The following is a 24434-nucleotide window of genomic DNA, read 5'->3' as shown; positions in this document are numbered from 1 at the left end:
GGATTTCTGATTTTGGACAAAAAAAAATAATAACTTTTTTTTTTTAACTTTCTTTTTATTGGTTTTTGCATACATACATAAAAAATATCAACGACATTCTTAGGTAGACAAAAACTGTCTGGGACGTACAACATAGAACAGACCACTTGATGGGGAGACAACAAGACAACACAACAACAAGACCAGGACTACAAAGGAGAGTGGGGGGGGGGGGAAATTGGGGGGGGGTCAGGCGAAGAGTGTCGATCCGTCCATTCTCTATCCGCATCCACCAGCTGTTTGCCACTTATGCGCTGCGGCACGCATGTATCCACTTGAGCGGAATTGCTCCCGTTTTACCGGCCCTACAAGAGGGAGCCCACCATCTAGTCAGCCCGTCTCATCCTAGCCACACCCCATACCGCCCGTCAAAGGAGAACTCACTTGAATCAATCACAGCCAAATTGTGGCATCAATATCTGTCTGGGCCAGCCATGGCAGCCAGACTTTTTGGAATGTATCGCCTGTGTCGTTAACTAAACTCATTAACTTTTCCATCTGGCATACAAACCAAATTCTGTTTCTGATCTTTGCTATTAATGGAATTGCGTTCTGGTTCCACAATGCTGCGGTCTCGCACCTCATAGCTGTTGCAAAGTGTGCTATTAGTTTGTTCCCCGTGCGTGATACTTCGTTTGTGGGTTTGCTTAGCAGGAACAGCCACGGGTCAAGCTGAATTTGGAGGCCCAAAATCCTCTGTACCCAATCTCTGATCTGGATCCAAACAGGTACTATTTTCGGGCAAGACCACAGCATGTGCACCAGATCTCCCTGTTCCCCGCACTGCCGAGGGCAGAGCGGGGAAGAGCCCGGTACAAAAAAAAAATAAGAACTTTTTAATGGAAAAGTTGTGGCTGCTATTAGTGAGACTCCATTGACAGATATAAGACTGCGGTACTGTAGCTAGAACTCTCCAAATCAGGTCTGGCATAGATGGTGGGTGCCATTATTCAAGGCAGTATAGTCACTTGCAAGGGGAGAAATGTTAAACATTCCTTCACAAATGAGCAATACACAGTTAAATATGGCAGAGCTACTGTAGGCTGCAGAACATTGTCAGCTTGATCCGTTTGGGGTTTCAGTGTGCCGCTGCAGTAAGGGCTCTTTAATGTTTGGGACGCAGGGCAATCTTTAATCACATTCTGAAATTTAACAGGCAAAACTCTAGGATCTGGTCCAAATCAAGTGCAGTTTGGTTCCCATCTGTGCCCTGCTCTACAGATCTGTGGGGGAAATGTAAATGTACATTCATTCAAGCTCTGTATTGGATATTTTCTAAAGTGCAGTTGCCACATTAGGCTATTCACTTGAACATCTGTTAAAAAGTGATGATGGCTGTCTTACTATGGTGAATATTACCCTCCAGAGACTGAACAATATGGGTTATTTGTTCAACTTGAAGGCTACTCTTTTAAGTTGCACCCAAGTCTACTAAACAAGTTGGTCAGATCTACAGTAGCCCTGCACAACTTAATCCTCACTTCACAGATAGGAAAATAATGGCTGCACATAATGGCTTAGTTCTTTGAGATTGAGACCTATATCCATGCTGAAGCTGTGCTGCAGTTATTAGGCTGTTTTGCATTTATCCAGGTAGATGGTACAGCATTGTTAGAAACATCCTTCCATTCGCTCTTCTGTCTCCTGGGTGTAGAATTCCTCTGGGCCCTCATAGAAGAGGTTCAAAAACAATGGGAAGGAAATGCTGAATTTCAGCATCTGAATTTTAATGATCAGTAGCTTGCATGTGGAGTAGGTTTCAAAGTATTTCCTGAGGTGTCAGTAGCCCTTTAATGGTCCGTATGCATAACAAAGCAGGAATAATTTTGACTTTTAAATTAAGTACACAGAAATGCGAGCAAAGTTACTGAGAAACAATGCACGAACAGTAACCAGAAATTTCTGGAAATAGGACAAAAAGAGGATTTTAATCAAATAATGGACGTGCTATAAACAAAAGGAATTCTTCTATCGCCCACTCTTCTCTATGCAGCAAAGTATCACAAACAGATCTGTTGCTGTGTTCTAAACAGCAGACGTCTACTGTGTTACAATGAAAAGTTGTAAAAATAATGTGTTGCACTAAGGCTGGGGCCATGGTGTCGCAGACGTGCGGAGGTGTCCGCACGCTGAGCGATCAGATTGCCTTAAGGCAGTGATCGCGTCCATGCGACTTGCGGGCGTGTGGAAGCAGGAGGGGGCGTTGCGCAAGAAATCAGTTGAAACTGATTTCTTGGCGCGACAGGCCGGTCACGTGAGCGGTTCGCGAACCAGCTCCGTGACACCCCTAGGCAAGCCCCCCCCCCCCCCCACAGCACGTCTACCATGGCCAGGGAAAGCACCTGCTTCACACGGGTCACTTCCCAGCCTCCGCACACGCGCAGGCACCACGGCCCCAGCCTTAGTAATATAATGTTACAGATCGGCTGCAGCATTTCAGCGATTGCAGCACAATGTTAGAAGGCAGCCATTTAGTTAGGCACACAATCAGGATTTTACAGATTTAGAACAGAAGCAACAAATGATTGCCAGTTTAGGTAAGAACGTACAATTATATATTGTCGCATATTTGGAGAGGGGGGAAAAAAGGGGGGGGTGTAGTATTGCTGCTTCAAAGCTTTTTTTTTTTTTTTTCTCCAGCTCATTTCTTTTTGTTTTATGTTGTATGGTTTGTAAGAAGTAGCAACAATTCATGAAGCCATTTAAATGTGATTCCATGAATGTAACCGGCAGTCCAACTTAAACACCTAATGTAATGTAATGTAAAACAAGTACATTTTTAAAGAAAATAATTCACTTTATTAGAGCGGAAGTGAGTGGTTGTTTTCAGTGGATACCCTTAAATGCAAATGCTTGTCCATCAACTCTTTCCTCCAATCCTGGCCTATTTGACACCATTCCTCTGACACAATTCTGCAATAGAACTAATTAGAAGTCAAGGTCACTTTGGCTGTAGAGGGAGGAGAGTGCAGGTCCTGCTCAGTAGTGACATCACATAAAAGGCTCTAAATCAGGCCTGCACAACTCCAGTCCTCGAGGGCCGCAAACAGGCCAGGTTTTCAGGATATCCCTACTTCAGCACAGCTGGCTCAATTAGTGGCTCAGTCATACTGGGGTTGTGCAGGCCTGCTCTAAATGAACTGAAAGCCTCTCACATTACAGATGTTTAAAGGGGCAGTCCCTCTGCCGAGCAAAGTGTACAAGGTGTTAAATAAGGCAATTGCATTTTTCAAATTTTGTTTACAAAAATCTGACATCTAAAAGTCTTTTAAAATATTTTTTAAGGTTCATTTGTAAGCATACCAAACTGAAACATGGAAGGTGTTTGACTTCCTGCTCCGGATATTGCCTTACGTTAAATAGCCCAAACCTGAGCAAATAATTTGTTTAAATGACATGGTTTTAAAATAGTCCATTTTATTGAATGCCCTCTAGTTTTAGTCACTTGCCCTACTCAAGATACTGTAAATAAGTACTTAAGTATTTGAAGTACAATCCAATTTAGCATCTACACTACAGAATCTTTACATTCAAATGAACATATTTTAAAAAACAGGGTTAAGTATCACCTAAAAGTGCCTTACACTAACCCGAAGGGTTCCACGGGCCCATTAAACACTAATTATGATATTTTATATATTTTTTTAATTAAATATTTACATTTAAAATAACAGGAATTTACAAATAGATTTAGAAACAACTGTGTTGTCTTAAAAATGAGTGTCATTATTTTATATACAGCAGGGCCCCGGGGTATACGGCGGGTTCCGTTCCAGAGGCCCGCCGTATAGTGAAAATCGCCGCAAAGCGGATCCAGCGATTTTCAGTGCTGCGCATGCGCAAACCGGCATTTTCGCCGTTCTGCGTATGTGCGACCTGCGGTCTGCGCGCGCAACCGGCGGTCTGCGCATGCGCGCCGGGCGCACCCGTCCGTTCTGCGCATGCGAGATTTTAAATTCAACATGGCGGCCCCCTTCTCGGTGCCGCCGTATCAGCGGATCCCCGAAAAGCGGAGCGCCGAGAAGCGGGGCCCTGCTGTATATTCAAATCTTAGGTGATTACGCCCATCACAATTTTCTTTCCTCTCCCGTGTAGTTGGATTGATATGTAATAACCACTGGGAATATTAGAGCTCCTTGAAAAGGCAACACAATGGTTCCGTTTGACCCATCCCTCTTTAGATGTTGCTAAAGGCTGAGGGAAGCAATTGGGATGGGGCCAGGATGTAAAAGAAAACAAGCTCCTTTCATTACTTTCAACATGGAGAGTTCAGATAGAGGTATCGCTAAGATACATTCCACAGTAGCAACTTGGAAAAATGCAATTAAAAGAATCTGATGAGTTTTGATATCGATATTACCAGTGACTGCAGGGAACATATTCTGACTGCATATAGACCTATTTTCTGCTGCTATGCAATCTGTTAAAAATAGATTTTCTGCTTAATATACAATAAATGTTGAATAGTTTACACATGTAACCGGTGTTCCCCCACCCTAAGGGAGATTCACTGCTGGTTCCCGGGTGTAGTGCTGCTCACCTTCAGGCTTACAGGAGCTCCGAGTGTCAGCCGGTGTTAGTGGGGATAGACAGGACTGGCTTTCGTATCTGTAGCACTCATTTGTGGTACAGCGCCTCCATTCCAGCAGGACCCATCATAGACAGGTGCAGTCCCTGCAGGGAACCTCTTCCCTCCCCCTGATACACTGCAGTCTGAGGCTGGAGTAAAACATAACTGGGTCTTTATTCTTCGCAGCACAGCATGGTACACTGACATCATACAGCATACATCAGCACACTCTTTTCTTCTCCGTCACTGGAGCTTTACCCCTGAAGCTTGAGGCCCCAGGAATCGCTCCTTAGCTCCCATACTCTCTCATGGAGTATGGGGTATCTGCTTCCACTCCCCTGCGGGAGGGAAGGCCTGGAACCAGGCCCCTGGTCCAGCTCAGGATACAACCCACTTCACCTGAGGGGAGAGGATAGAACAAACCTCTCTCACTGAGGAGTGACAGACACTACATATAGAGCTGCAGCCCCTTTTTTGTTACCAAGGGAGGGTCCCCAGGTTGATGCCCCTATTATGGGCAGTACTTTGATCTTGAACCCCCCCCCCCAATAAGGAAGGGGTCCCTGGAGCTGAAATTAGTGGGGTACAGCAACGGAGACCCCCTGCTTCAATCCAATAACAAGAAAACAAGCAATGCAACCTGGATTGCTGCTTTAAAAGCTTGGTCTGTCCAACTGTATTACTGTGTTAGAAATATCCAATGAGACTGTGCTCTTTAATTAGTTTTGATAGATGTCTTGTACTTCTTGACTAACCAACGTGTATTTTATGTTTCACTGTACATCCCTGGGTACATGCTTAGCACTGTATAAGCATAAAGAATAATCTATCTTTTTTTTTGTTTTGTTCTAGTGTTAGCATCATGCTGGCTAACTGCTACTTATGAAGAAGACACCCATGTATTTTGCTGACAAATGCATCATTAAAATAAATAAATAATAAATATATATACATATATATACATATTATATTATATATATATATATATCACTCAAACCAGTTCCCTGAACCCAATGCAACTTAATAGAAGCTATAGCCATCTCCTGCATTTTCCTACCAAGTCTTCATGAAATTATTTTTCAAATATTAACCAGTATGATTAGCCATAATAGACAAATTGTGTCAAAACATGATACAAGAAAGAAAGGTGTAGATGATAGTCAAAGCATAAGAGGTTTGTTCAAAGAAATTGTATCTGCAGAAACGTTTAACTGCTCAAGTGATTCAATGGGTATCAATACATGGTACTGTAGGTCGATCAGGCATAGAGTAGTAATGGCTGTAGCTTTAAATGTTAGTTTAATGCTCTCAGGTCATCTTTCTTCTTTTTATTGATATGCTGAAGATGTTGCTTCTCCTCCTCGTCCTCTTTTTAAGGAAGACCCCCAGAATGTGTTTCTCCTGATTTAATGGAGTGCCCTACTGTATGTCAATGTTATGTCTCAAGCGCGTGTGACACTTAACAGCTGCTGCAATCCTAGACGAAGCACAGCACTCTTAATATACTGTATCAGGGTGATATCATTTTTTACACTGTGCTTCCGCATGGAAATGCTGAAGTTACACAACGCCCGTCTATTTATAAAAACCATAGACATATAAGTAAATGTTAGGGAGCAGATCTTGTTTAATAATTATTTCTTTGCTTTCAACTTTGAGTAAGAGCGTTCTTATTCCTCATTTATTGTAACCTCCTCCCCACATGTATAAAGGAATTGCTTGGTACGAAGATAAAATGTAGTTACACTGAAATTGTGCTTACCCCTAGATTGTAAGCTATTTGGGGCAGAGGCTCCTTCTCCTAAAATTTGTTTGAAACACTTCTCATGTCCTTTTGTTGCGCCTGTTACTCCTGTGAAGCTATTGCTCTATACAAATAAGGTTATACATACTGTACTGTACATGTTTTAAATGAATTTGAATAATTTGTCAGTGTAATATATGCCTCATTTCACATATGAGAACATTTCGAATATGTGCTCTATGTTTACAAGCTCTAAAGCAGTGCTGATAGTAATGCTGGCAATTTCCCTGTTTTGTTTTTTCTTGCAGGTCACCGCCAGAGGATTTGGTCCATTGTTGCAGTTTGCGTACACTGCTAAGCTGTTACTGAGTAGAGAAAACATCCAAGAGGTCATCCACTGTGCTGAATTCCTACGTATGCACAACCTGGAAGACTCCTGCTTCCGCTTTCTTCAGACGCAGCTCCTGAACAATGAGGATGGCTTGTTCCTGTGCAAGAAGGACACTTCATGCCAGCTTATGCACAATGAGACTTTTGATTGCGAAGAGGAGACTATGGAATCTGAAACCTCAAAAATATCCTGCCCTAAAGAAAGAATGCACCAGGAGCCTTTTAGCTTTGGCTCAGGGGGCAGGATGGCAGACAGAGATGAAGTTATTTTGCCTAATTCTGATATGCAAAGGGACAAGGAAAGTTTAGACAAGGATCCTATAATCCGCTACCCAAGATATAAGAAATACCAGCTGGCTTGTACCAAGAATGTCTACAATACATCACACTGTACCTCAGGTTTTACAAGCACATTCAGTGAACAGAATTCTGGAAATGGCCTAAAATCAGGGCTCCCCTTAGGCCAGATCAAAAGTGAACCTTACAATGAGGAAAACGATGAGGAGAGTATCACACTTTGCCTGTCTGGAGATGAGACCGACATCAGGGATAAAGAAGGGGATGTTGAAATGGACAGGAAACAGCCCAGTCCCATTGGCATTGATAACCCAGATTCTGTGTCACCCTGTTTAAGAACTTATTTCAGTAGAACAAAAGGGGAGGAATTAGTTGGCTTGCCTGGTACTTCCCAGCAGCACTTTGTCAGAAGTCCTGCATGCCCTGTGGAAAAGGGGACAACTCAGGGTGACCATAAAACTGAATACAACCCTTTCACTGGGAATTATGATCTGTCCTGTGAACCTCAGAAGGATTCCTCCAGTTTCCTCATGACATCCCCTCTCAGGGGGTCTGGTTCCGAGCTTGCCTCAAAGAATGACGTGGAATTGGACAGGAGGAGTGTCATATTCTCTTCAAGTGCTTGTGACCAAATAAGCACTCCGGTGCAATCGTATTCTGGCGTAAGCTGCTTGGACAAAGAATTTTCTGAGAATGTGCCAAAGGGTCTGTGGGCAGGAGCTAGCCAATCCCTTCCTAGCTCACATACCTTTTCCCACAGTGGACTGGTAGCGGACCCCTTGCCAGGAAGGCTACGGCCAAACACTAGCTGCCCAGTGCCAATTAAAGTTTGCCCTCGCTCGCCGCCTTTGGAAACCAGAACCAGAACATCTAGCTCATGCTCCTCATACTCGTATGCAGAAGATGGCAGCGGTGGTTCCCCTTGCAGCCTCCCCCTTTGCGAATTTTCATCATCTCCCTGTTCACAGGGCCCAAGATTCCCACCCACTGATAATCAAGAAGCTTGTTCGATGGCAGACTCTGTGTACAGCCAAGTCAGACCGCAGATTAAATGCGAGCAGTCATATGGAACAAACTCGAGCGACGAGTCTGGATCATTTTCAGAAGCAGACAGCGAGTCATGCCCTGTGCAGGATAGGGGACATGAGGTAGGAAATCCAGATAAGTACTGTATACACATTCATAAATACACATAGTTAGTTGTAATCAACTTTCCCATAATTACATGCCCTCCCGTATAGTACATTTGCCTTTCACCCATATCATCCTGTCTGTAGACCATGAAATAGAAATAGCCATGTTAGTCCAGCTGTGATAGTGCAGAGTAAATAAGTACTTCAGTATTTGGTGATACCTTTTTTATTTGGACTATATAAGACAAGATTTCGAGAGTTCCCTCTCTTTCTCATATCAGGAATACTGACTTACAGAGATTCCAGGATCTTAACACAGAGGTAAAAACCAAGATAACAATCTGAGGCAGATGAGCTAGAGCAGGCCTGCACAACACGCGGCCTGTACTCACTGTGCGGCCCGTGGCGGCTTTCTGCTCTCCCCCTCCCTCCCGAGTCCACTCTTCCGCGCCCCCCCGCGAGTCCGCTGTCACCATCCCCCGCGAGTCCGCTGTCACCCTCCCCCACGAGCCCGCTCTCCCCCTCGCAGGGTAGCAGCGCGCTCTAGCATTGAGGCACTTCCGTGCCTGCTGCTTGCTAGAGCGTGCGTGCACTCCTGCCTGCTCTGCCGCCGCCTCCTCCACCGCAAACCAAGGTAAGGTAGGGTAGGGAAGGGGGGGGGGCAATTTGAAGTGCGGGGGGGGGCGATTTGAAGTGCAGGGAGGGGCGATTTGAAGTGCAGGGGGGGTTGATGTGAGGTGCTGGGGGGTTAATGTGAGGTGCTGGGGGATTAATGTGAGGTGCTGGGGGCTTGATGTGAGGTGCTGGGGGCTTGATGTGAGGTGCTGGGGGCTTGATGTGAGGTGCTGGGGGGTTAATGTGAGGTGCTGGGGGGTTAATGTGAGGTGCTGGGGGGTTAATGTGAGGTGCTGGGGGGGTTAATGTGAGGTGCTGGGGGGTTAATGTGAGGTGCTGGGGCATTAATGTGAGGTGCTGGGGGGTTAATGTGAGGTGCTGTGGGGTTGCTGTGAGGTGCTGGGGGGTTGCTGTGAGTTGCTGGGGGGTTGCTGTGAGGTGCTGGGGGGTTGATGTGAGGTGCTGGGGGGTTGATGTGAGGTGCTGGGGGGTGAATTATGTGAGGTGCAGGGGGGAGAATTATGTGAGGTGCAGGGGGGAGAATTATGTGAGGTGCAGGGGGGAGAATTATGTGAGGTGCAGGGGGGAGAATTATGTGAGGTGCAGGGGGGAGAATTATGGGAGGTGCAGGGGGGAGAATTATGGGAGGTGCAGGGGGGAGAATTATGGGAGGTGCAGGGGGGAGAATTATGGGAGGTGCAGGGGGGAGAATTATGGGAGGTGCAGGGGGGAGAATTATGGGAGGTGCAGGGGGGAGAATTATGGGAGGTGCAGGGGGGAGAATTATGGGAGGTGCAGGGGGGAGAATTATGGAAGGTGCAGGGGGGAGAATTATGGAAGGTGCAGGGGGGAGAATTATGGGAGGTGCAGGGGGGAGAGGGATGTGAGGTGCAGGGGGGTATTGTGTGTTTGATGTGGAGGGGGAGTATTATGTGTGTGGGTGAGGGGGAGAGATGGGGGTACGAGAGATAGATAGGGAGTATCGCAAAGGTTGATAGTGAGGGGTTCTGGCGGAGATATGAGGATGATGATGAAGGGTGCTGGGGGAGATATATGAGGATGATGATGATGATGATGAGGTGCTGGAGGAGAGATGATGATGATGATTTTACCCGTGCGGCCCAATTTTTTTTTCCTTGGGGCAGTTCGGCCCTTCTCACGTTACGAGTTGTGCAGGCCTGAGCTAGAGAGAATGGCAGAGGGAATAGTAGATAGACAGAGCAATAAAGGGATAGTGGGAAACAAAGGGTAACTTTTATTGACCTATCTTTATTTATTTCCTCTGATTCTAAAAGCCAAACTGATAAAGAAAGTTTAGTCTGGATGCACATGTAATATATCAGTGCACTTATTTTTAATATATTTTACCAGGCCATAACTATCCCAGGATTAAGTTCTGTATTTCCTTTGTTGCACTGTATTTCTTGTACTAAATCAAGTTGTAACACTGCCACAGTAATGCTATATATCACTGTTATGCTGCAGGTCTTTTTTTAAGGCAATAAAGCAGCCGTCCCTGTTTCTCCTTTCTCCTCCCCTCCCCCCCTCATTACAGTATTTAATCTGGGATTCACAGATCCTGGGAAATGAAATCTCCCAGTCACGAATTGTTCCCTGTTAGAACAATATGACCATCAGGGTCCGCCTCATTCCAGCAGCCATACGCTGTGGCCTTCTGTTGGTGACCCTGTGGCCTTCTTTAGTTTATCTTTTTAACTGGGTGTTCCTTGGAGCTGTAAGTAGCCGGGTTATTCTTTGGGGAATCCTCCTCATCAAATGATGCAAAAAAAAATTGATTTGATATGCGCATATTGGGATCATTACATAAAGAAAGAGCATTGTACATAACTGCTGAAACTTTGCTACTATGGTGTAGCCACTTCTGTCAATAGATAGAAGCTTTATTATTTTTGGTCTCTGATTCAGACATTATTTACAACCCTACACACAGAACGTATTGTCTTATTCTCATAGCATGAATTTAGGATATTTTTATGTATAGACCTAAATACACATGTTGTTACTCCCAGTTTATTGTGTTTTATGAATAACATTTTAGAAATGTTGTGGCACAATGCTCTATATCAGGGGTGGCCAACTCCAGTCCTCAAGGGCAACCAACAAGTCCTGTTTTAAGGATATCCCTGCTTCAGAACAGGTGGCTAAATCAGTGGCTCAGTCAATGATTGAGCCACCTGTGCTGAAGCAGGGATATCCCTAATACCTGGCCTGTTGGTGGCCCTTGAAGACCACTCGTGGTCTACGTCATGCTCCATTACACCGTAGTTATGAAGCTGTTTGGTGAAGTGCCTTACATGTCACACAGAGTTACACGTGTGCATGTGACAATGGCCATTTTTTTCTAAATGACTTGCAATCTGTTTTATGTATGAATGGAAATCCTTTTTATTCAATTGCTCCAACCAGTACTCGGAGCAGTTATGAATAATCATCTTATTTCATATCAATGTTATCAGTGTAACCATGGTCTCTGAAATAAGATACTATCCTTAATGCAGGTTACACCAGGGGCATGCAAACTTTTTTTTGCTGCGCCCCCCTCTCCTCCTGCCTGCTCTCCTCTTTTGTGCGGCCCCCCTCCTTACCTCGCGCAGTGTCAAATGACGCCGTGGGGTCGTGTGATGTCATGTCATGTGACCCGCGCGTCATTTGTCGTCACGTTACCAAGGCAACAGTGACATCGCATGACCCTGCTGCGTCATTTGACAGCGCGTTGCCGTGGTCACGCTTCCGGAAGCCGTCTGAATCCCGGTAAGTAGAGGTTGCAGAGGCCTCGCATGGTCCCCCGGAATATAATTTAAATGCCTTGGGGAAGAGCGTGGGACCTCTGTAACTGCCGCGGCCCCCCAAAAAATAACTTGCGCCCACCAGATTGCGGTTATACACTCAATATACTAGACACGCTGCACTATTACACGTCATAGTATATCAGTAATACAGTATCAGTTTCTGAATACTTCTAAAGATGGCAACTTATTTAATGACACGTTTGGATGGTAACATTTTTTTTTTAAATGCTGGTACATTAAGTGGATCAACAATGTGCAGGATGGAAGCACCTTCAAGAGAAAATGGAATGGTTGAGCAAGAGGTTATGCTTTAAAACTGGAGAAAAGTAGGCTCAGGGCAAATACTTAAACGTTAACCTATTCTGTGCCAGATAGGCTTATTGCAGACACCTCTGGCAGCTAGGGGTTTGACAGAACAGTGGATACATACAGCTGTAAGGAACCCCAACCCTCTCTAATAGTGCGTCTGGGTTTAGATGCATTGTAAGGATCCCCAACCCTCTCTAATAGCGCGTCTGAGATCAGATGCATTGTAAGGAACCCCAACCCTCTCTAATAGCGCGTCTGAGATCAGATGCAATGTAAGGATCCCCAACCCTCTCTAATAGCACGTCTGTGGTCAGATACATAGTAAATTCTTCTTTATTTGGAATTATTTTCAAATTACCTGAAAATTGTAGGGAACCGTTTTGGGTTGCCCAGGGAACTGTGGTTGAAAAGCAATGAGTTAGACCAGTGTTTTTCAACCAGGGTTCCTAGGAACCGTTGGGTTCCCTGGACATTCCTTAAGGGTTCACTGGTACAATTTAAAAAATACCTGAAAATTACAAATACCGAAGCATTTACAATGCACTTGTTGTCAGGGTTGGGGTTGCTTACAATGCATCTGATGTCAGACGCGCTATTAGAGAGGGTCGGGGTTCCTTATAATGCATTTGATCTCAGAGGTGCTATTAGAGAGGGTTGGGGTTCCTTACAATGTATCTGATCTCAGACGCGCTATTAGAGAGGTGATGGGTTCCTCAGAATTTCACACAGGGTTCCTTAACCAAAAAAGGTTGGAAACCACCAAGTTAGACTTAGGTTTCTTAGATAATGTATCTGTCTTTGAAGGATGAATGCCATAATGTGTTTGTGTTTCGTAGCAATAGGTTACATTTAAATGAATACATTTTGTAACAAATATTATTTAGACATGATATTAAAAGATAGCCAAAAACATAATAGTCATTGACTGTCACACAAATGGAATTTAACAATCCAAAACTAAAATGAACAAATAGGAGTGCAAATGTTAATACACTAATTATTTGTGCTGTCAGCACAAACAGTACTTGGCACATGCTGTAATCTTTCTACAACCCTACTTATTAGCAATTAATTAGTCATTTTCAGTTCAATTTCATTCAGTCACTTACTTGGGCTACGATCAGAATATGTATTTTATAAACCATGCAAGAAACAGCAAATGGTAACAAAGAAAAATAAAATAAAAGAGAAAAGAAAAAAGTCCTTGGCGCACTATCAGGTATATAGACCTGATACAATGGAAGTCCCAATTCGCTGAATATAGGGGCGATTTTTGGGTCCGGAATTCGATCTCTCAGAGTCCCTTGGATGGTGGATCTGAATCTGCAATTATACAAAACAAAACGACCATTGCGCAGTAACCTCTGATGAATCGTTCGCACCCACACCGCTGCTGGTTACTTACTTAAAAGTAGAAGATAAAGGGCCTTGAACGGTATCTTTAACTTTCGCTCCGGTGTGCAGGCTGGATATCAGTAGATTGCCAGATGGTATTAACCCTCTCCACACAGTTGCGAATATATGCATAAAATAGAATAGAATGGAAAAACCAATGGTATGATACCATATAAAATGTAATAAAACAAATAAGGACTTACAGCAGTACACTCACATGCTGACCGGCCCTATAAACAGAATACAATGTACCGTCCTCTAGCCTGAGAGGATAATGAAGCGGTGCATATGGAGGTGAGATCTTGCGTTAACCTCCTCTTCGTGGCCGCGACTCGGAGCGCCAGGTCCACCTCCGATGATGTCACTGCTAGAGCGCCCCTTCTCCTCTACAAGCACGCGCACGCCGTATCACGTCCTGCTAAAACTCCACCCTGCGCGCGTTTCGTGACTGCTGACGTCACTTCTTCAGGGGTAATGAAGTTACAATGGGAATACGTGCTATTTAAGCACATACAGAGCTGCCCACACGGCTCCTATTGGACAGCTAATTCCAACAGGGAACTGCTAGTTGTACAGCAAAGTGTATCACACACATACAGATTACGGACGTAAATCATGCATAGCAATTGAACATTAAAATGAATTACACATTATGTATTCCGCCTATAATTCATAAACAGACACAAAATTAATAAAAATAAAATAAACATACTAGCAACTTGGAAGAGATATTCTAACGGGTGATTGTTCCTGCACATGCAATGTGTTATACTGACACACCTTTTAAGCTCACCCAGCACTTAGGGCCATATTAAGCAGCGTAAAGAAAGAAGACAACTTCTGGCCCATTCAACTTAAAATACTTCTTCAGCCCCAATAAGGGACTCTTTTAATATTCAGTGTTAAGCCATACAACACCTTATGGCACAGTGAGAAATCCAGCTATTTGAAGCGTGGAATCAATTAGATTTTTATTTTAATCGATTATAAGGTCTCTTATGGCTTAGCACTGCATAGTAAATATGTCCCTTAAAGCAGCAGTCCAAGCTGCCGTTTAAAAAAAAATGTATTATAATGTAACAAGCATTTTTTGTTTCTATAGCAATCATTTACAAAGTCGCATCTCTTTCCTCTTCTGAAACAGGCTTTAGCGCACCTCTTCTTGAGCCCTGCCATCTCTCAACAGTGTACCAATTGTATCAAGTGACTGCCTGGTCACATGATCTTCCCACAGAACTTTGCATCTTTGGTCCTCTTCTGCTGCACTGACAGCCATTTAGTGAACCCCTGAGCCGATCGGTCAGCAACTTAGCTAATTACTTAATGTGTGGATTGTATTGATGTGCATATTAAAGAGGGGGGGGAAGCGGCAGCTGACTGTTTCTTTAAATAATTATATTTCTACGTACAGTGGATAATGTCGTTAGTTTAATAGTATGTAGTGGTCCCATTTTCTTCTTTTTTTGGCATTTTACCATGTTCCTGTTTGGCACATAAATCTTATTTCTGCTTTTGAAGTTTTTGAAAGTTTGTTATTTTTGACCTCTCCTGATCCCTCCTGAACATATGCATTGAGGTAATTTGGTGAAATCCATGATTTCATTTATTTGACATTATCTGAGCTACATCGACTCGTTCTCTGTCCATAAAATTTATACTGAAGAACGTCTTCAGATGTGAAGTGGACACTAATGTACTGTCCGGTAATGTTGTGTAACCAACTTCAAGTTTCCAGTTCCTCGTGACCTTAACTAACCTTGGCATCAAGTATCAAAACTAGTGTGTATATTACACCATGCCTAATGAACGCAAAGTTATCTCTAGGTAGTACCGACAAAAAAAGTCTAGTTCCAATTTTAACCAGAATTACATTTAGAGAACCATTGCCATCATCACTATCATTTATTAGCAATAATATTTATTAACAGCAATTCCATTGTTCACCTCAATTATTTTCCTATTTTACAGCATAAGTAGTTGCCGTGTTGAGCCGACGTATCCCAGATAACGTTATGTAACCATTGAATATAAAGTTTTCATCTAATAGTAAATACAATGCACTTTCTTACTAATTGCCTTAGGAGATAACATGCAGGTGGTTCAGTATATTCATGCTCCCAGCCTAAGAAGTAGACATCTGCACCCTGGAAACTCACCAAACACACCCTGCCTTTTTTTTCATACCCGTCAGATGGCTGAGTGCAACAAGACACCAGACCGGCTTCTTTCTTCTCGGCTGGAGCAGCGATCAGCCTGTTAGACTTGTCTTCATCCTTTCGCTCTCCTGTTCACCACTGTTATTCCGTGAGCACTTTCGTGCAATCCCGTGCCATACGTTTAGGAAAAACAAAGTGTTTAAGCCCCGGTTTGTTATGCTGTGAAAGTGCTTGAGAAGAGCGCCCGTGCATTCAAATAAATGGAACCAAAATCTCCTCCATCCCAGGAAACACAGAGTGTTAGTCAGTGGCACCCTCCGCTGTGAATGTTCCACACTGACAGCAAACGGAAAACAAGCAAAACTTCAGGGGATAAGCAATTCAGGCTCTAGTCATATGGGGTAATTCATGAAAATGCAATATTGCGAAATTGGGTAACGCGGAATGGAAACTCCCACTCAAGTCAGAGGCCGTTTCCGTGCAGTAGTGCCAGAGTGGCATGGTCATACTTTAATGTGTAACCCTCCTATTGTTTACAGACATTCACAGGATAATTAGAGCATGTATATAGACAAAACAACGTATATTTGACCCCTTGAGTGCCGGAAGGTCCACAGTCCCGGGTACCACCGCCCTTGCAGGCAAATGGTGATCATGTGATCTCTCCTCTTCCGTTCACCCTGCGACCGATCGACTGTAGCAAAGTAGGGAAACCCTGGGACATAGGGGCTATCCAGGGTGCTGACCCTGAGGATTTACAACATAGGGCACTAAAGGCGGTAAACCGGCTTTAAAATGCATCAATCATCCAATTTAACTTATTTACTTGAACTCCAATTTACCAAAAGAAACAGCATTTGCTGGATGTGTAGATGTGAATGTATTATGGCGCAAACTTATATACTGGTGATGATAGTGACAATCCAAAAATATGTGTGGATATGTGTGTATATATAGAAAAAAGGAAAGAGAAAGAAACAGGCGCACACCTAGTGCATTACCACAATAAAAATGTATTGAATGAACAAAAAATCTAACAAATGCCCACTCACAAAAGTACAGCGAATATAAGCGTGTATGAGATAGGCTCTCATGTGCCATGCAGCTCAATCACCAGCGTCCGTCCGCAGTCAATGGCGTCGTCACGTGGATCAGCTCCGTGAAACCGGAACCGGAAGAGGGGTCCTTCGCCTTCAGTGTATCATCGTATTGATCCCTCCAGGAAACAGACACCTCCAGTATAGCAAATGTGTGAGGTTGTAAGCCGGGAGAGCAGCACACGGGAGCCAAAGTTCTACAGTAAACCTGCAACAGTGCTTGTGGGCAAATGGCGGCCAGAATCTAGCCACGCCCTACGCGTTTCGTCATCAAATTGACTGAAGAAGTCGCCATTTGATGACGAAACGCGTAGGGCGTGGCTAGATTCTGGCCGCCATTTGCCCACAAGCACTGTTGCAGGTTTACTGTAGAACTTTGGCTCCCGTGTGCTGCTCTCCCGGCTTACAACCTCACACATTTGCTATACTGGAGGTGTCTGTTTCCTGGAGGGATCAATACGATGATACACTGAAGGCGAAGGACCCCTCTTCCGGTTCCGGTTTCACGGAGCTGATCCACGTGACGACGCCATTGACTGCGGACGGACGCTGGTGATTGAGCTGCATGGCACATGAGAGCCTATCTCATACACGCTTATATTCGCTGTACTTTTGTGAGTGGGCATTTGTTAGATTTTATGTTCATTCAATACATTTTTATTGTGGTAATGCACTAGGTGTGCGCCTGTTTCTTTCTCTTTCCTTTTTTCTAGATATCATTAGGGACTGGTGATCCCTTTGAAACGGGCTGCAAGAAACCAAAGACATTGCCACTGGAACAGGACTTTATGTATTGAAGGTTTTTTAATATTTTTTTACATATTTTTTGACAATTTTTTCTATTTTTTACTTATTAAATATATTTTTTAGATTTTTATTTTTCCTTTAGGGTTTATTGTCAGGAGATTGTATTGCTATTGTATTTTTTAAAGTTCTATCATAGTGTATAAGCCTACTCTAGCTGCCCCTTCAAGCCTATCCAATTAGCTACTGTCTCTCCTAATAATATCTATAGTTAACTGGGTTATTTAGCAGCGCTACTTCATATTGTTTTTTTGTTGTATGTGTGTATATATATATATATATATATATATATATATATATATATATATATATATATATATATATATATATATACACATATTTTTGGATTGTCACTATATATATATATATATATGTATATACTTAAAAAAGCATATACAACTTAACATAAATAAGTGCAAATCAATATATACAGGTCAGGTGCAGCCAAACACTAGCAGTATCCAAACTGCACAAAGTAACATTGAAAAAAGTGGTGTCTGTGGTGCAAACAGATATTGGTGAATAACCATAAGTGAGTGAAGGTAATGGATGATACCAACACTTAATCAAATGTCATAAAACTCTCTATTGAACACGGCATCTTGAGTTAACCCTTCATGGTGGATCACATGTAAGGAAGAAACACACATGGGGTTTTGGGCTTTTAACAAAGGCCAGTTCTAATCCATACTTGGTAGTATAGTATTACTTTGATGTGTACTTTTCAAAGGTTGACAAAGCAAGTCAACCGTTATTTCCCCAAAAAGAGTGACCCTTGTAAACAAGATGTGTCCACATCACCATGTCTTTAGGATAGGTGCCTTGTTTAAAGTGCAGCACAGTGTTTTATTTGGGTGCACGGTAGCTGATTTGAATAATGTGATGTCTGGGCATACAAGTTCCACAGGGGGAGAGGTACAAAGTTTAGTGTGTACACGTTGTGTGAACGGAGAAGAGTACATATTGCAATGACCACGCTTGCCAAGATTCACACAGCTGCTAAGCGAGGCAATGATGTAAGACCACAACAGTTGCTCAGCTTCTCTCACAACCATCTAATATTACTACAGTATGTAGAGAGATTAACAGGCTGTTAATGGCTTTGGTTGTATCCAGACCAAACAGTCTAATGAGGGTTGTGGGCTGATATTCATAAAAGATCGTACTTTCCTTTGCTACTAGTGGCACCTGCAATTCATCACTAACAGATGTGGTGTTGTCCCGTCTGGCAGAGATAGAGTTAACAGATTTTAGATTCGTCCTATTGCAATGTGGAAATGTGAAAATAATTTTTAAAGGGCATTTAAGCTTTAACCCAAACAATATTCAGAATAACATGGAATAAGCAACTCAGAGATTGTGTTTCTCTCCACAGCCTCTGTCCACAAACATTGAATTGTGCCATTTCAAATCCATTTTATTATTGAAACAAACCGCGAGCATCAGCATGCTTTCTTCTTGGCAATAGTCTGAAAAGCAATGTCAATAGGAGACATGGAAAAGAAATGCCGTGTGTCATGATTATTTTGTGACATTTGAAATGTATGTTACAGATTTGACCAGCGCTGTAGGTGTGATTCTTTTTAGTTGACGCAACATATGAGGTTTGAGAACTCTAAAGAACGTAAGTTTATCCACCAAGAGCACTGTGGCAGCACAGCAAGAATTAAACATATATACTCTGAAGTTGATGACAAGGGATGGAGATAAACTCTGTCTTCAAGTCGTCAAGTACACTAGGTGTCAGAAGTGGGTGAATAGCAGAGGTGTGAAGAAGTGTCAGGCTGTACTGCTCACACTTTCTCTAAAATATGGAGTAGGAAGTGGATTAAATGTGTCATGAATAAAATAGCTTGCTTAATGTCATTGTTTTTAGAGTCCAGAACGATACTTTCATTCTCATGTTCTTCCCTCTAGTGCACTTAAAAAATTGCACTGAGAATGAATACGAGTAAGTCAGACGCGATCAAATCACCACCAGCGCTCCACTGGCAGGACTATTCGCCGCAGATCACCTTTGCCGCCGTTCACCACGCCACCACCCACCTTCTTTAAATGTCCTTGGATGTCCCCAGCTGCAGGGCACCTCTGTCCTCGGATCTCCCCAGCTGCAGGGCACCTCTGTCCGCTGATCTCCCCAGCTGCAGGGCACCTCTGTCCTCTGATCTCCCCAGCTGCAGGGCACCTCTGTCCTCTGATCTCCCCAGCTGCAGGGCACCTCTATCCTCGGATCTCCCCAGCTGCAGGGCACTTCTATCCTCTGATCTCCCCAGCTGCAGGGCACCTCTGTCCTCGGATCTCCCCAGCTGCAGGGCACCTCTGTCCGCTGATCTCTCCAGCTGCAGGGCACCTCTGTCCTCTGATCTCTCCAGCTGCAGGGCACCTCTATCCTCTGATCTCCCCAGCTGCAGGGTACTTTTGTCCTCTGATCTCCCCAGCCGCAGGGCGCCTCTGTCCTCCCCAGCCGCAGGGCATCTGGTGCAGCCGCCGCTTCAACTGCATTTGTGTGTGCGCCTGTGGATACGCACCAGCATGACACTCAGCGCGGCCTCCAGCAAGCAGGACACTTTTTTTTACATTAACCGTGGGAAAATTTAAAATGTATTTTGGCTGCTGGAGGCCGCACTGAGTGCCCTGCTGGTGCGTACGCACAGGCGCGCACACAAATGCAGTCGGAGCACTAGCCACGTGAGGTTCCCTGTGACTGAAGAGATCCGAGGACATTTAAAGATGGTGGAAGGTGCGAGGTGACCTGCTGTGAGTAATGGCCGCGGCTGAACGTCGGTGATGCGTGTGCCCATTACAATTTATTTATTTGCAAAAAGTGCCAGTCACCAAAAGAGAAGTCGTGAGTGAGAATGAATTCTGTTATTTCGGGTACTATGTTGTCAGGGTAGTTCTATGTGTGAGAACTTCGTTGTAGGAATCTCTGGCACGCACAAATACCATCATTGTGAGGAATGTTAGTATATAGAGAGCCATGATATCCATGGTGGTTAGAACGGAGTTGAGTGGTACGTGTTTGATAGCCTGTAATTTTCTCAGGAAGTCGGTGGTGTCTCAGATACAACTTTTGGTGGTTGTTACCAGAAGTTTTAGAATGAGTCCTGAATTGTTGATAGTGTTGCAGATTATTGGTCAGCCATGTTTGTGGATTTTGGGAAGCAGGTATAGTCAGTCAGGGGTAAATATCTTCAGGTGTTCTGTGGTATTGTTGGAGGCAGGTACAGTTAAGAGTTCAAATTCCCTTCTGTACTTTGCACTTGGATCTTTATCTTCATAGTATGTAGTTCTCTGTGTGCTTTCTTTATGTGGCAGAATTCATGACAACTACAACGCTGCCTTTGACTGCAGATTTGACCAGTCACCACATATTCTTTTCAGCATATGTCATGAGGCTAATTGCAGATCATAAAGAGGAAACTTTCTAAGTCACTTTATTCCATTTCCAATTGAGTTACCACACTGACTTTTCTGGGTGAAAATCACAGTTGCTGACATTCTTTTAAATGACTGAACAAAGAGGGAACTTGTTTTACAGTAGGTCCTTATGTTGTAGTAAATATGCTTCTAGTGCTCCCTAGTGGCAGAGAACGTGTCTTACAGCCTTAAAATGTTTCCAGTGTATTCTTAGGGGTTAATGTGCAGTTTAATTTGGCAAATGCGTTGTAGTTGCAAAAGTGTGAAAGCCTTCATCCACAGAGCAACTTTGCTACTATTTTTATTTTTTCATATTTTAATACCGATTTTACAGGCCGGCAGATTTGACCCTGCAAGGTTAACAGAAAAACAGCAGCAGATATCACACACCGTACACAATGCATACAATATACAATACATTCTGTTTTTGTTAAGCATCTTGCTTAAGACCTGCAGTGAAGAGGTTTGGAAGGCACTCCAATCAAGTATGAATTATGTATAATGTTGTATGCAGTGGCGAACACAGTTATCGCCCCTCCAGCATACGTACTGTATAGAAATTGTTGCGTATCACTATCCAACAGATCGTACTTGGAGCCTTACGTATACAAACTCAATAATCTGCTTCTGAATCAAAGATCTGCACAGTGGATCTCTTCTTTATAGATCTCTCTCTAATGTGGCAGCAGCCGCCTGATGCAGTCAAGTGTACGCAATGTTTTGAGACGCATGGCTCTTCATTCTCTCTCTCCAGATTCACTATGCACATGATTGATTCAGAAGCTGCTTTTTGTATTTATATACATAAGGACCTACGGTACGATCTGTTGGTGTGTGCTGGGAACTTGGTATAGTGTAGACACTGTAGACAAACAGCAGCGATCAAGACTTAGTTGTAAGGCAGATTTTAGATTGTCCCCCATATACAGAACTGTAAATTGTCCTTCTCCAAAAGAGAGAACTACTGGGTCATTTGACAACTAAACTATGTCAGTTGGATGAATATGAGGCAATTGTTTATATTGAAGTCATTTTTCTTTGTACGGGAGAGCAATTAAGAGATCCAGTTATTACTGCTATACACCTTTGTTTTTTCTGTGAAATATTTATGACGACAGTGATTCTGTTTAACTGTGTATATTATATTTCTCACCTGAAATTATGAATAAGGGAAGTCTGCTTATGAATTTAAGATGCGCCAAAAATAACCACACATTCATGCTGAGATTGGACACTTTATTTCTGAAGACTGAACTTAATGTAACTGAACATTATGCAACAGCATGCAAGTGAAAGAATGTACGTCAAGTACACCACATCTTGTAACCCGAATGTATTTCAGGCTCCACTAGCACTGAAGGGGGTTAAACAAACATGAATGATGGAATGAATAAACCATGTGGGTCTCACCAGAAAATAAAATGTGTCTGTCAGATACGTTCATTGTGCTTTGTTCTCCCACATAGGTCAAGCTGCCCTTTCCCGTTGATCAAATCACAGATCTTCCACGGAACGATTTCCAGATGATGATAAAGATGCACAAGTTGACCTCAGAACAGTTGGAGTTTATTCACGACGTGCGCCGTCGCAGCAAAAACCGGATCGCCGCCCAGCGCTGCCGCAAGAGGAAACTGGACTGCATTCAGAATTTAGAATGTGAAATACACAAACTAGTGAGTGTGCCGTGCTCTGTCCTTGTGCGCAGTGTGACTCGGGGAGGGAATACGTCTATATTACCTGCACCTCTTGAGAATGCGTAGCTGCTCCTCCGTTTGCAAATACCTTCTAGATGTAGCCAACGTTATTGCAACCTACGACACACGAGACATTGCACAACATACCTGGGGGTAAAGCAGTCATTGTTTTCAATCAGCCGCGGACGAGAAGGGGGCAGCGCTATTGCACCATTTCAACCGTGGGATCGCGCCACGGGTTGCAATAACGTTGGCTACACCTGTGTGTCCTTACTCCCATCGGTTACGTAGTTGCGGCAAGTACTACTCTGGGTTACATTGCTACTAAAAGCCTGTCCTAAAAAATACAAACGTCATGGCCAATAGCACATGGGATATTCATACTAGTAAAAACAAATAGGTGGCAGACTTCTTGTTGCAGTAGGAGACCCTTGTTGAAGACCCAGTCCCTACTCCTTGGGCACTGGGAATTTATGCAGTAATCCTGCAGTGTATACAGTGGCGGCCGCCCTGAGTCTAAAGCGTCCACCACCGCGGGTAATTTAAAACCGCGTGCAGGCGCCGTTTTTTCCCCGATGCATGCCGCGCGGCACTGGTGCCTCCGTTGCCTCCGTTCCGCCGGCATCCCGAAGGCATCCGTGACGCTGGGGATCAGACACTGGGAAGCAGAGGCGGAAGCAGACGCTGGGAAGCAGAGGGGGAGCAGCCAGGGGTCGCGGACCGGATGAAGGGAGGAAGGGAAGATGCGGCTGGCGCGCGGCCAAGTTCGGCGCCAGCCGAAAAAAGCCCCGGGAAATTACGGGCATTTGTTAGATTGAAGCTGGCCGCAGCAGTATATTGGGTTGAGATTCATTTAGCAGGTATATATACTTGTATACACAGTGCTACAGTGTATACAGTACATTGACAGCACAAGTTTATATATACACTTTGTGTAATATATATATATACATTATATGCCATTTATATGGTAAGTTAAGAGTTTTTAAAGGGAAAATTCCATGATACTTTATAAAATGCCAATGTTTCTAGAGCGGAGGGGCCACCGACACATTGCATGGAACTAAGATAGGTGAACAGGCATTTTCAGTTAGCAGCTTGCAGCATAGTATACTGCAGTTACACAAAAAGCACACAGCCATGTAACCTGTTAACATTTTTTTTAAATAATTGAACATATTTTTAATAACTTTTTAAATGTACACCCAAAAGACAAGCTCCTAAATTGTAACTGGACAACAACATAGCGTTGATAAAAATACAGGCTATATTCATTATTCTAACGTTTGAGTAAAGGTCAACATTTAGCCACGCCCACTAGCACTCCTTTTGACACTTATATACATATATATTATGTGGTAGGGTTTGGGGTTTCTCAGAGCTTGTTGTGTATCTGTGTGTTTACCTAAGGGCAGCTGGTCTCAGCTGTTTTTGCGAGGTTAGTGACCCCCAAGGTTTAAGCTCGCCCCTCCCCACTTTCCAAGTTGGCAGGTCAGTTTCATTTTGCTGATTTACGAAAGATCCAATTCTGATAATTCTTCCTATAATTATACAGGTAAATAAGAATTTTAACCCAGGGAGTGTTAGCACCTGCTAACAGTCATGCCTTGAAGTGGCAGCAGACTTAAGACGTGTTGGCCAAAGGGTTGAACTAAATGACCCTTTTTCAAGAGAATATATAGGTATTACACTGTGTACTTTTGTTACATTGGAAGTAGCTTTGGTCATCTTTGTCTCTTTTTGTTGTATACATTTAGCCACGCCCACTAGCACTCTTTTGATAATTATATACATATATATATTATGTGGTAATGTTTGGGGTTTCTCAGAGCTTGTTGGGTATCTGTGTGTTTATTAAAGTTGCCGTTCAGGCAGCTGTTTAAGAAAAAAAATATACATATATTTATTTTTTCCTATTCAATATGTGCATCAATACAATCTGCACACTGACAAGTGATTAG

The 24434-nt window shown here is 43.5% G+C and overlaps 1 protein-coding gene across 5 annotated transcripts in view; it reads left to right on the top strand.

Moving 5' to 3' along the window:
• The window catches only part of BACH2 (BACH transcriptional regulator 2), a 308499-nt gene that overhangs the window by 273143 nt on the left and 10922 nt on the right, over nucleotides 1-24434 (top strand). For all 5 annotated transcript variants that reach the window (XM_075597466.1, XM_075597461.1, XM_075597462.1 and 2 more), the window contains 2 exons: nucleotides 6662-8188; nucleotides 22246-22452. In XM_075597466.1, the coding sequence (XP_075453581.1) occupies nucleotides 6662-8188; nucleotides 22246-22452 (1734 nt within the window). The remainder of the gene's footprint in view (nucleotides 1-6661; nucleotides 8189-22245; nucleotides 22453-24434) is intronic.

Source organism: Ascaphus truei, chromosome 4 (genome assembly GCF_040206685.1).
Source record: "Ascaphus truei isolate aAscTru1 chromosome 4, aAscTru1.hap1, whole genome shotgun sequence".
Lineage (NCBI taxonomy): Eukaryota > Metazoa > Chordata > Amphibia > Anura > Ascaphidae > Ascaphus > Ascaphus truei.
Note: the sequence above shows the minus strand (reverse complement) of the source record. Positions and strands in the feature narration are given on the sequence as shown.